The 12,815-nt window shown below is 37.8% G+C and overlaps 1 long non-coding RNA gene and 1 gene segment (V, D, J or C); both read right to left on the bottom strand.

The window, feature by feature from the left end:
• Positions 1-282: 282 nt before the first annotated feature.
• Positions 283-1,335, bottom strand: LOC120434917. Its single transcript, XR_005609428.1, has 3 exons — positions 1,294-1,335; positions 642-1,217; positions 283-455 (listed from the first exon to the last, which is right to left on the bottom strand). It is a non-coding gene; the product is annotated as an uncharacterized LOC120434917 (long non-coding RNA).
• A 5,608-nt stretch (positions 1,336-6,943) lies between these two features.
• On the bottom strand, positions 6,944-7,541 carry LOC120434965. The segment is given in 3 exon segments: positions 6,944-6,970; positions 7,068-7,357; positions 7,471-7,541. Coding segments are annotated over 3 exon segments (369 nt in total).
• Positions 7,542-12,815: the final 5,274 nt, after the last annotated feature.

Genomic DNA, 12,815 nt, shown 5'->3' with positions numbered 1-12,815 from the left:
CAGCAAAATTGTATTAAATTAAAAACCAAAACCACGAAAACAGGTGTCTCAAATCAGTTTATTTTCTTTTTTCAAACCAGTGATGACTCCAGACCATGGGGTTTTTGTAATGTTCAGAGAATCTTTTTGTCATTGTGCATATCTAGCTGCACAGTAGTACACTGCACTGTGCTCATGTTTTGCCACTTTGACTATCAGAGAGCCATTTTTTGCGGTATTCCCACTCAAATCTCCTGTAAAATCAAAATGATCTTTATATTGGTCTTGGTCAAATGTGACAGCTTTGACGTTTAAAAATCCAATGAGTTTCATAGCTGTCTCTCCAGGTGACTGCTGGTACCACAGCATCACCCTGTAGTCAGTCTTTTCATGGCTGCAGAAAATCTGCACTTTGGATTCAACATTTGTGATGAACTCAGAGGGAGTCTGACGGACCTCTACACCCAGACAGACACCTGGATAGAGAATGAAGAAAATTCAATTTAGACCATAACCCGACACATTTAATGAAACCATTTCCATGTTAACATCGCCTGAATAGACAAAAATAAAAAAATTCTGGTTAAATTACAACAGATGATACACTTAATGACACAATATAAATGTCAACAGGATCTTATGGTGTGTAAACAAGGTATTACCTGTCAGGCACCAGAAAAAGAGAAAAACAATCATTTTGACCCTCCTTTGATAACGTGTCTTTAAATTGAACTTGCTGTGTTTTGATGTCAGACTTTACTGATCTGTGTTAAACTTTAAGATGAAAATGAAGTGAACACTATACTGGCTGGGATCTAACCAAGAGGTGGGAGGAGTATGTTCAGTTTAGATCCATCAGACCATTAAAGTGGGTGGTTTTGAGTTTTTGTATTACAGGGAGGGGTTTTCCTCTCAGTGTGCATAGCTTGCTGCACAGTAATACACTGCACTGTGCTCAGGTGCCTTTAGGTCCACTATAAACAGAGAAGCATTCTTTGCGTTATCTCCACTCAAATCTCCACTAATATTAAAATGTGTCTTAAACACTTCCTCATGCTCTTTGTTGTTGTAATATAAATGTCCAATGCGCTTCAGAGCCTGGTCTCCAGGGGATTTCTGGTACCACTGCATGAGCATGTAGTCGGTCTTTTCATGGCTGCAGACCAGCTGGACGTTTTCTCCAGGTCTTCTGAAAACTTCCACAGGTGTTTGGGAAACTTTAACACCCAGACAAACACCTAGAAAAAGAGAAAAAGAGTAATCAGCATATAAACTAAATATAAATTGGGATACTTGGATGATGCATTTGATTACCAGTGAGCCAAAACAAACTGAATACTGTCAGCATGATGAGCTTCTGTCTGAAAACAGAACAGTGAGTGACTTAAACATTTTGCCATGCACACTTTTATTGATGCCCTCCTCTTGAAACCAGCTGCTAAAGGTTTTGATATCAGTATTTCTTGAGCTTCATCGCCACCTACTGGAGGACATAAAAGTCAAGTCATCTCTAATATCAGATTAATTGTTGAGCAGTTTTGTACAGCTTCTCCTGCTTCTCACATCACTGTGTTTGCTGACAGCACAAAAATACACTCCGCTGTCATTCTGCTGCAAATCATTCACAGTTAGAGCCCCTTTCTTAATGTTTTTTTGATAGATTTAAAAAAAAAAAAAGATAAAATTTTTCTTCTTTACCTGAATAGTAATAACCTCAAACTGTGGGTATTTATACTGCACCACCTTTAAGCATTCTTAAGTACTTCATGGCATTAAAGCATGTACATGTGTGTTGAGATGAAGATATCTTTTCAAATCTTAGCAGAAAAATTTCATGAGGCTTGTAGAGGCATGTCTGCTTTGTTGTACTTATTATTTGGACTTGCTTCCTGGTCATATAAAGAGTACATATCTGAACAACATGAATAGATAGATAAGACTAAAACATGGGTGTGTTAACATGTTGTTCTATGGATGGATTAAGCCACTAGACAACCACTAAAGCAGGTGCTTCAGAGTGTGTTTTATCAAAACCACAATGATGAAAAATAATGCAGAGTTTTTGTACAGTTCAGAGGGACTTTTTATCATTGTGCTTTGCTAGCTGCACAGTAGTACGCTGCACTGTGCTCTTGTTGTGCGACTTGAACAATCAGATAACCTTTTTTTACTGTATTCACACTTAAATCTCCGGTGATATTGAAATCATCATATTGCTCTTCAAATTTGGGATCTTTGTAGGACAAATACCCAATGAGTTTCATAGCTGTCTCTCCAGGCAGCTGCTGATACCAGAGCATCATCCTGTAGTCAGTCTTTTCATGACTGCAAAAAATCTCCACTTTGGATCCAACATTTGTGATGAACTCAGAGGGAGACTGATGGACCTCAACACCCAGACATACACCTGGATAAAAATGTTAAAAAAAACATTCAGTTTAACCCAAAACATATGACGCATTTATATAATCCGATCAGTTTCCATGTTTAGAAGATCTTATTCTAGGTAAACATGTTATTACCTGTTAGGCAACAGAAAAAGAGAAAATTAATCATGTTGACCTTCCTTTGATAACATGTCAAACTGTGTGCCTAAGGCTTTAGGATTTAAATCACTGGGATCTGACTTCAGATCAACTGTGTGACCCTACTGAACTAAGATCCAAGGAAAGTGAAGTGAGCACTATGCTGGCTGGCATCTATTTAAGAGATCACAATCCACTTTGATGTTTTTGTATTAATGGGAGGGGTTTTCCTTTCAGAGTGCACACTACTGCACTGCACTGTGCTCAGATGCCTTTACCTGAACTATAAATAGAGAAGTATTCTTTGCTTACTCACCACTCATATTGGCAGTAATATAAAACACAAAGATTTCAGAATGCATTTTTCAGCTTTCACATTTCAATTATTAGCTTATACTCAGACTTCTCACACAAACACTCAATGCTAGTAGCAATCTAACTGCTGGCTCGTTGTTTGCAGGGGAAGCAAGCAGTGGGGTGAGGTGGCTGTCACCTGGAAATTAAGATGCTTCTGTCTGTCCAAATATCCGATTTGCACGCAGTATTTTCTGCAAACCAGCTAATAAGAAATCTCCACCTGTCTCAGCAGAACACACAGAGGAGAGAAAGCTGAACATACCCACACAAGTTTTGATACCAGTATTTCTTGAGCTCCAGCGCCACCTACTGGGAAGACATGTATCACATTGGTTGTCAAACAGAGAGATGAGACAATCTTTAAAGTCTAGGTATCTCTTGCAGGCTTCATGTACCTTGGAGACAGAGAGACGAGTCAACAAATTCTACGAGCACTCATAGTGATACAATGAGATATGACCGATATTGTAAATATTATAGCCTGCTGCTATTTATTTTTAAGTCACTATAAGGACCTCCCATTCCTGTACTGGATCATAATCACAAAACAGTGTTGGTTAGAATACAGGTGCAAGAAACTGAGTGCTATGAGATGACAAGACAGTGAGGAGGTTTTTGTATTGAGTGTCAGTGATATGTAGCACTGTGGTATCTAGCAGCACAGAAGTACACTGCACTGCTGTTCATGAAGAGATCTTTAATTGTCAGTGTGCAGGTCTTGTCTTTATCTGCACTCCCATCCATTGTCACAGTCACTCCAGACTCTAGAGATTTGCTTGTTCCCAACATGTATCCCAGGAGCTGCAGTTGGCTGTTTGTTTTCTTGTACCAGAGGATTACATTGTAGTTGACTATAGTGTGTGAACAGGTGATTTCTGCTGTTTCTCCTTGTTCTTTATACATATCAGCAGGATTCTGGTGGACTTGGTCACTGAGTGAGGAACCTGTAAAAATGAATAATCAGCAACCTCAGATCAATATAAAATATAGAATGAGAGTAAATCTTGAAAAATAAAAAAAGTTAACAAGAGTGCGTTACCTGACACCAGGATAATGTTAAAGCTTATGCAGAAGAAAGTGATTATCATGTTGTGTTGCATAACTAAACTCAGGAACAGAGCTGTTGAGTTGTCTATGCTTTCATAACTGTATATTCAGTTCTGCTGATCATTCATAGGCCATTTCTTGGTAAACCCCTCCCATGCGGAAATCCAGTGCTGTTGCTGTGTTCTCTGAATAGCCACTACCCTACAGACATACTGCCAGGTTATGAAATGACTTGGTTCTAAGTTGGAGGTGTCTTTATGACCTATATTTTCAAATATATTATATGGGCATTTTATGTGATACTGCTGGGTTCCTATGAACGGTATAATGTCATTTTCTAACCCACTAAGTTTTTCAGTTATATTCAATTTCTTGAAAACTTTAATTTTTCTCAAACCACACTTAAGGTCATGAGCTGTGGGTAGTGACTGAACGGTATTTACCTTAAAGAAAACTTTTTCTTTTTTCTTTCTTTTTTTTTTTTTTTGCAATATACAGGTCACCAAGTAAATCTTTAATATTGTAATGCCAACAAAGTTCCTGCAACTGCCCAAATTTTTATTGGAAGATTTAAAAATATCCAAAGACCACAGTTTTTTGTGGTCCCCACCAAAGTTTGCACAAGATGCACCAACATTTTTGGATTTTTAATTTTATTAGAAATAAATCCATCAAAGTCAGTAAAATCAGTGGCAAAGCTGGCAAATATGAACCACTTTTTTCTATAGTGTGTCAAAAATCTGTGTTGAAATGGCACCTGTAGAGATCAGTCTGCCTGGGCTGTTAATAAGAATGCCATGATCAGTGGTGTTCAGATAAATCTAGTTGAACTAAAATGGAATATTCACCCATATCTAAGCACATAAGAATATCATTAGTCAGTGCCATGGTTTTTTGGTAAATCATGCAACCTCTTTAATGAATATTTAATAGAAAATGCTAATCACCACTTTGTAAAGCCCACAGGGATAAGACCGTTTATTTTGATTAGTGAGGTGCAAAGATTAATTTTCCTGTAACACTAAAAGAAACTTAAACTTGCCAGTTATTTCCTTTCTGTGTGACTGATGTAATCCTTGTGATTTAGATCCTAATATGCTCATATTTTCATCTGAATCACCCACAAACAAGCTGTTGCTTTTGACTTTTATTATATATTTAAAATGTTATTAGTGTGATATAATTAGAATGAACCAACAATAACATCACAGTTGAAAACTGAAACCACAAAAGCAGGTGTCTGAGATCAGTTTATTCCCTATACTTGTGTCAAACCACTGATTCAAGGCTGTGTAGTTTTTGTAGTGTTCAGAGGAGCTTTTTGTCACTGTGCTTCTCTCGCTGCACAGTAGTACACTGCACTGTGCTCTTGTTGTGCACCTTTGACTATCAGAGAGCCGTTCTTTGCTGTATTCCCACTTAAATCTCCAGTGATATTGAAATCATCTTTATATTGGTCTTCAAATTTGGCATCTTTGTATGACAAATACCCAATGAGTTTCATAGCTGTGTCTCCAGGCAGCTGCTGGTACCAGAGCATCACCCTGTAGTCAGTCTTTTCATGACTGCAGGAAATCTGCACTTTGGATCCAGCTTTTGTGATAAACTCAGAGGGAGACTGACGGACCTCAATACCCACACAGACACCTGGTTAAAGAATGAAAACAAATTCAATTTAAATGATAACATAATGCCACATTTAATGAAACCATGCATGTTCAGATAACCTTGTTCAGATAAGTAAAGAAGTTATTACCTGTTAGGCAACAAAAAAAGAGAAAATTAATCATGTTGACCTTCCTTTGATAACGTCAAACTATATGAGCCTAAGAGTTGTAGGAATTTAAATTGCTGGGATGTGACTTCAGATCAGCTGTGTGACCACATTGAACTAAGACCTAAAAGGAAAGTGAAGTGAGCACTATGCTGGCTGGTAGGAGGAGTATGAACAGTTCAAAATCCAACAAAATAAATGTTTTGGGTTTTTTTCAGTTTTTGTATTAAGGGGAGGGGTTTTCCTCTGTGTCCATAGCTTGCTGCACTGTAGTACAAGGCAATGTGCTCAGGTGCCTGTAGGTCAACTATAAACATAGAAGAATTCTTTGCTTTCCTCAAATCACCATTAATATTAAAATAAATCTTCATACTCATGTTAAACTCACACAGAGGAGAGAAAGCTGAACATACCCCCACAAACTCTAATGGCAGAAGCAAACATCACATCATCATTTATTATGACAGTCTTTGTTGTAATGCAAATGTCCAGTGCACTTAATAACTTGGAATTTCTGCCTTTCTGTGGTTGCAGATGAGCTGCACTAAACTTCCACAGGTGTTTGGCAACCTGCAACACCTTTTATTTTATTTATACAGCGCCAAGTCACAACAACAGTTGCCTCAAGATGCTTTATCATTCATAATCTGTTCTTTATAATCTTTTTGTCTATCTATTTATGATAACATCTAAACTAAAGATAATATTAAGTAGTATTTTTAAATAATAAATGTGATTACTAATAATCCATAATAAATCCAGCTCCTCACATACAAGGTCTTGAATAATCAGGCCCCATCTTATCTTAATGACCTTATAGTAGAGTATCGGCCCATTACTATAAGGTCAGTTTTTGTACAGCTTCTCCTACTTCTCTCAGCTCCAAGTGCTAACTTGTGGTTCCTAGAGTATTTAAAAGTTGAATGGGAAGGAGAGCCTTCAGCTTTCCTTCCCATTCAACTGGCTCCCTTTTCTCTGGAGCCAGCTTCTAGTTTGGTTTCAGGAGACAGACACTATCTCCACTTTTAAGATTAGGCTCAAAACTTTTCTTTTTCATAAGCATATAGTTTGGAGGTTTTTCCTTACCACTGTCACCGAAGCGCTATTGGGGGTTTTCTCTGTTTATTTTTTTTTGTTGTTTTTATTATTCTTATTGTATTATTGTTGGGTCTTTACCTTACAATATAAAACTGAATATTGTTGGCATGATGAGCTCCTGTCTGAACACTGAGTGACTTTTACCAGCTACTGCAGGTGTTGATCAGTATTTCTTGAGCTCCAGCACCACCTACAGGAGGAGACGAAAGTAATTTCTAATGTCAGGTTGGTTGTCGAGCAGTTTTTGTACAGCTTCTCCTACTTCTCACATCACTGTGTTTACTGACAGCACAAAAATACACACCAGTGTCATTCTGCTGCAAGTCATTCACAGTTAGAGCCCCGTTCTCAATGGCTGCTTTGCTGGCTGAATATTTATTCTCAGGGGCTCCACCATAGTCCGGCTTCCCACCAAACACTGTGTAGACGATGAGCCTCATGGTCTCTCCTGGTCTTTGAATATACCAGTACATCTGGCTGTGGCCCTTATCTTTGTTGTGGCTGCAGTTCATCTCTGCAGCTTTGTTAACATAACTCCATCTGATTTCAGGTTGTTGAGTCACATCCTGGGAATGACCTGTAAGAACAAAATATAATTTAATACCAATAATTCTATGAGCAAAATGTTCAGGCATTAGATGGTGAAAAGAAATCTTTAAAGTCCAGATATCTCTTGAGCGGTTCATGTACCTTGGAGCCAGAGAGATGAGATAACAAGTACGATGAGGGCTTGAGCAATCATAGTGATGCTCTACAATGAGATACAGCTGACACAATATTAAAGCCTGCTGCTATTTATAATGGTAGGTGGAGGTTATAGGTTTTAATTCTCTCTAAGGACCTCCCATTCCACTACCAGATTATAATCACAAGACCAATGTTGGTTAGAATACAGGTGCAAACGTCTGTGAGCTGTAAGAGATAAAAACTGGCAATTGGAAGGTTTTTGTATTGCGGATCACTGATATGTAGCACTGTGGTATCTAGCAGCACAGAAGTACACTGCACTGCTGTTCATGAAGAGATCTTTAATTGTCAGTGTGCAGTTCTTATCTTTATTTGCATTCCCACCAATTGTCACAGTCACTCCAGGCTCTCGAGATTTGCTTGGTCCCAACATGTATCCCAGGAGCTGCAGTTGGCTGCTTTTTGTTTTCTTGTACCAGAGGATTTGATCATAGTTATCTATACTGTGTGAACAGGTGATTTCAGCTGTTTCTCCTTGATTTTTTATACATATTAGCTGGATCCTGGTGGACTCGGTCACTGAGTGAGGAACCTGTGAGAAATATCAGAAATCTTGCATCAATATAAAATATAGAATGAGAGTAAATCCTGAAAAACAAAAAAAAGTTAACAAGAGTGCGTTACCTGACACGAGGATAATATTACAGCTTATGCAGAAGAAAGTGATCATCATGTTGTGTTGCATAATTAAACACAGGAACAGAGCTGATATAACTGTATATTCAGTTCTGCTAATTATTCATACACCATTTCTTTAAAACCCTCCCACCAGGAAATTGGGTGGTGTTGCAGTGGATTCTGAAGAGCCACTACACTACAGACATACTGCCAGCTTATCAAAGGACTTAAAATAGTATCTTTTACTTTGAGTTACACATTTTCAATCTTTACCAGAACCTTTCTATCAGCTTTAAACCATCATACTGTATAGGGACAGTATGAGGTATTTCTACCTTAAATGTTTTGGCTATATTCACTTTTATTAAAAACTTGATTTTTTCTCAAGCCACACTTATTGCCATGGGCTGTGGGAAGTGAGTGAAGTCTATTTGACTTAAAGAAAAAAATTCTTATGTTTTGCAATATGTTTTTTGCCTTCCTCACTTTTATCTGCATGTCATTCGTCCTCATATTGAAATGTTTCATTAAGAAGCTACCAAATTCAAGTTCAACACTAATTGTTAAACTCTTACCACTGCTTAATCTTTCATGGAATAATTAGGCAACAGGCTCACATGGTCATAAAAATGTTTGCTAGTCAATTGTTCAAATACTTTTTAACCTCTGAAAATTGGGAGCTTTTTATAGGTCTAAAAAGTGAATGCAGTGTTTTGTGAAACTCACTGAGTTAAAGCTGAAAGTCAGCATCAGTCAGACATCTTGTTTGTATTAAAATCCACTGTGTTGGTTTACAGAGACACAATTACAAAAATCCTGTCATTGTGCTAATAAATATGGACATGTAGATTTCAGCTGCAACTAAATTGTTTTTTTTTTTTAAATAAATATTCAGTTTAGCTCTTTATATACCATTATTTTTACATGAACCATCCACATGACATCTTGTCTTTGACATATTATTATGTATTAAATATGTTATCAGTGTGGCATCATTAGAGCAAAATTATATAAAAATTGAAAACCAAAACCACAAAAGCTGGTGTTCTAGATCAGTTTATTCCCTTTCTTGTGTCAAACCACTGATGATTTCAGGCTGTGGAGTTTTTGTAGTGTTCAGAGGGGCTTTTTGTCACTGTGTTTCTCTAGCTGCACAGTAGTACACTGCACTGTGCTCTTTTTGTACAACTCTGACTATCAACGAGCCATTTTTTGCTGTATTCCCACCCAGATCTCCTGTGATATTGAAATTATCTTTATATTGTTCTTCAAATGTGACCGCTTTGAAGTTTAAAAACCCGATGAGTTTCATAGCTGTGTCTCCAGGCAGCTGCTGGTACCAGAGCATCACTCTGTAGTCAGTCTTTTCATGACTGCAAAAAATCTCCACTTTGGATCCGGCATCAGTGATGACCCCAGAGGGAGTCTGGCGGACCTCAATACCCACACAGACACCTGGATACAGGAAAAAAAACAAAAAAAAGAAAAACATTTTGTTTAAATCATAAACATTCACACTTTTAGATAATTTTATGTTATGCAAACAAGTTATTACCTGTCAGACACCAGAAGACAAGAAAGGGAATCATCTTTATATTCCTTTGATTTGTTTTAGAGTTTACTTTTTAATTACTGGGATTCGACTGACTGAGGTTTAAGAGGAAAGTGAAGTGAAAATTATACTGGCGGGGATTTAACAACAAGGTGGGGCGAGTGCATTCACTTTAAAACCATTCACTTTATTGGGTTTGAGTTTTTGTGTTACAGGGAGGGGTTTTCCTCTCAGTGTGCAAAGCTTGCTGCACAGTAATACACTGCACTGTGCTCAGGTGCCTTTAGGTCCACTATAAACAGAGAAGCACTCTTTGCTTTCTCTCCACTCAAATCTCCACTAATATTAAAATGTGTCTTAAACACTTCCTCGTGCTCTTTGTTGTTGTAATATAAATGTCCAATGCGCTTCAGAGCCTGGTCTCCAGGGGATTTCTGGTACCACTGCATGAGTGGGTAGTCGGTCTTTTCATGGCTGCAGACCAGCTGGACTTTTTCTCCAGGTCTTCTGAAAACTTCCACAGGTGTTTGGGAAACTTTAACACCCAGACAAACACCTAGAAAAAGAGAAAATGAGTAATCAGCATATAAACTAAATATAAATTGGGATACTTGGATGATGCATTTGATTACCAGTGAGCCAAAACAAACTAAATAATCTCGGCATGATGAGCTTCTGTCTGAAAACAGAACAGTGAGTGATATGAACATTTTCCCCATGCACACTTTTATTGATGCCCTCCTCTTGAAACCAGCTGCTAAAGGTTTTGATATCAGTATTTCTTGAGCTTCATCGCCACCTACTGGAGGACATGAATATCAAGTCATCTCTAATATCAGATTAATTGTTGAGCGGTTTTTGTACAGCTTCTCCTACTTCTCACATCACTGTGTTTGCTGACAGCGCAAAAATACACACCGCTGTCATTCTGCTGCAAATCATTCACAGTTAGAGCGCCGTTCTCAGCTTTTGCTTTTGTAGCTGAATATTTGTTTTCAGGCGCCCCACCATAGTCGGGCACCCCACCCAAAGCTGTGTAGATGATGAGTCTCATGGTCTCGCCCGGTCTTTGAATATACCAGTACATCTGGTTATGACTTATATCTTTTTTGTGGCTGCAGTTCATCTCTGCAGCTTTGTTAACATAACTCCATCTGATTTCAGGTTCTTGAATCACATCCTGGGAATGACCTGAAAGAAGAAAATATAAATGAATATTAAAAATGCTCTGAGCAAACGTGTTCAGGTCTTACATGAACAAAAATGATTAATGTTTATGTACCTTGAAGCCACAGAGATGAGAGTATGAAAGCGATGACCGGTTGAGCAATCATAGTGTTACTGTACAATGTGATGAGAGAGATTTTCATTATTTAAGTCTGCTGCTATTTATAATGGAAGGTGGAGGTTAAAGGCTTGTCCTCACAGTAAGGACCTCCCATTCCCTTACTGGGTTATAATCACAAAACCAATGTTGGTTAGAATATAGGTGCAAGCAGCTATGAGCTGTAAGAAGACTAACAGTGAAGATGTTTTTGCATTGAGGATTATTGTTATGTAGCACTGTGTAACTAGCAGCACAGAAGTACACTGCACTGCTGTTCAGGGTGAGATCTTTTATTATTAATGTGCAGGTCTGGTCTTTATCTGCACTCCCTTTGATTTCAACCATCCATCCAGGCTCTAACACGTCTCGGGTTACTACCATGTATCCCAGGAGCTGTAGTTGACTGTTTTCTGTTTGCTTGTACCACAAGATGTGATCATAGCTAGCTATCTTGTGTACACAGTTGATTTCTGCTGTTTGTCCTTGATTTTTATACATATCAGCTGGAGTCTGGAAGACTTGGTCACTGAGTGAGGAACCTGTGAAAAATGTCAACAAAAAAATTCCACAACAATATAAAACAACAAATATGTGAGTAAAGGATTAAAAAGTACAAAAGGTGCATTACCTGAAACCAGGATAATGTTTAAGGTTATGCAGAAGAAAGTGATTAACATATTGTGTTGCATGATTATATTAAATAAGTTGCATGTTAAGTCTTCGGTGCTTTCATAACTGTGTATTCAGCTACACTGATCATTCATTTGTCATTTCTGGTTAAACCCTCCCATCAAAAAATGGGCAGTGATGCAGTGAATTCTGAGCAGCCTCTACGCCACAGACATACTGCCACGTTATGAAATGGCTTAAAGTGACAAAAACCTGTAACAGATTGTCATTTTTCAGCACCTTACTATGTTTTTCTATATCTCCTTGCACATCTTCTTTTCACATCTTTTCCTTCATCTATGCAGAACTATCTGCTATCTGCTCAGGAAGCTGTGCATCCAAGCTTCAAGCAGCACCATTGGGTCAAAATTGATGGTGCATTAATATGCTTGAATTTTTCATTTCTATCACCGAATTCTTTCCACTATATCCAGATTGATGAAAAAGCTGCATTTTTCTCAGACCACATGTGTGATCATAAGCTGTGTAAAACTGGATTTTATTCAAAGGTTCCAAGTCCCAAAGTTGCTGACAGCTCTGAAGTTGCTTTTTTTTCCTTTTAAAATGATTGTTGTCATAGCTAACTCGATGCAGAGGATGTTTCCTGAGCAACTGTTTCAGTAGTTTGACAGTAGATGTGGTGTAATAACTCAAAAGGCCTTCCAGAGGATATTAATAAAAAGAGAAGCATATTTTTATCTGAAAGGGGAGCTCCTTTTGTTTTTTAAATCTCTTGCATGAATCATGTACCTGGAAGCCACAGAGATGAGACAACAAACGTGAAAAGCACTTGAGGAATAATAGTGATACTCTACAATGAGATACAGCTGACATTGTAAATATTAATGCCTGTTGTTAATTAAAACCTTTAACCTTCACCTATTATTATAAATAAATCTAAGGACCTCCCATTTTAGTACCGGATTATAATCACAAGAAAAACATTGGTTAGAATAAAGGTGCAAACGTCTGTGAGCTGTAAGAGATAAAAACTGGCAATTGGAAGGTTTTTGTATTGAGTATCACTGATATGTAGCACTGTGGTATCTAGCAGCACAGAAGTACACTGCACTGCTGTTCATGAAGAGATCTTTAATTGTCAGTGTGCAGTTCTGGTCTTTA

Source organism: Oreochromis aureus, linkage group 19, assembly GCF_013358895.1.
Source record: "Oreochromis aureus strain Israel breed Guangdong linkage group 19, ZZ_aureus, whole genome shotgun sequence".
NCBI classification, from domain to species: Eukaryota; Metazoa; Chordata; class Actinopteri; order Cichliformes; family Cichlidae; genus Oreochromis; species Oreochromis aureus.
The sequence above is the reverse complement of the archived record's forward strand: the minus strand, read 5'-3'. Positions and strand labels throughout refer to the sequence as shown.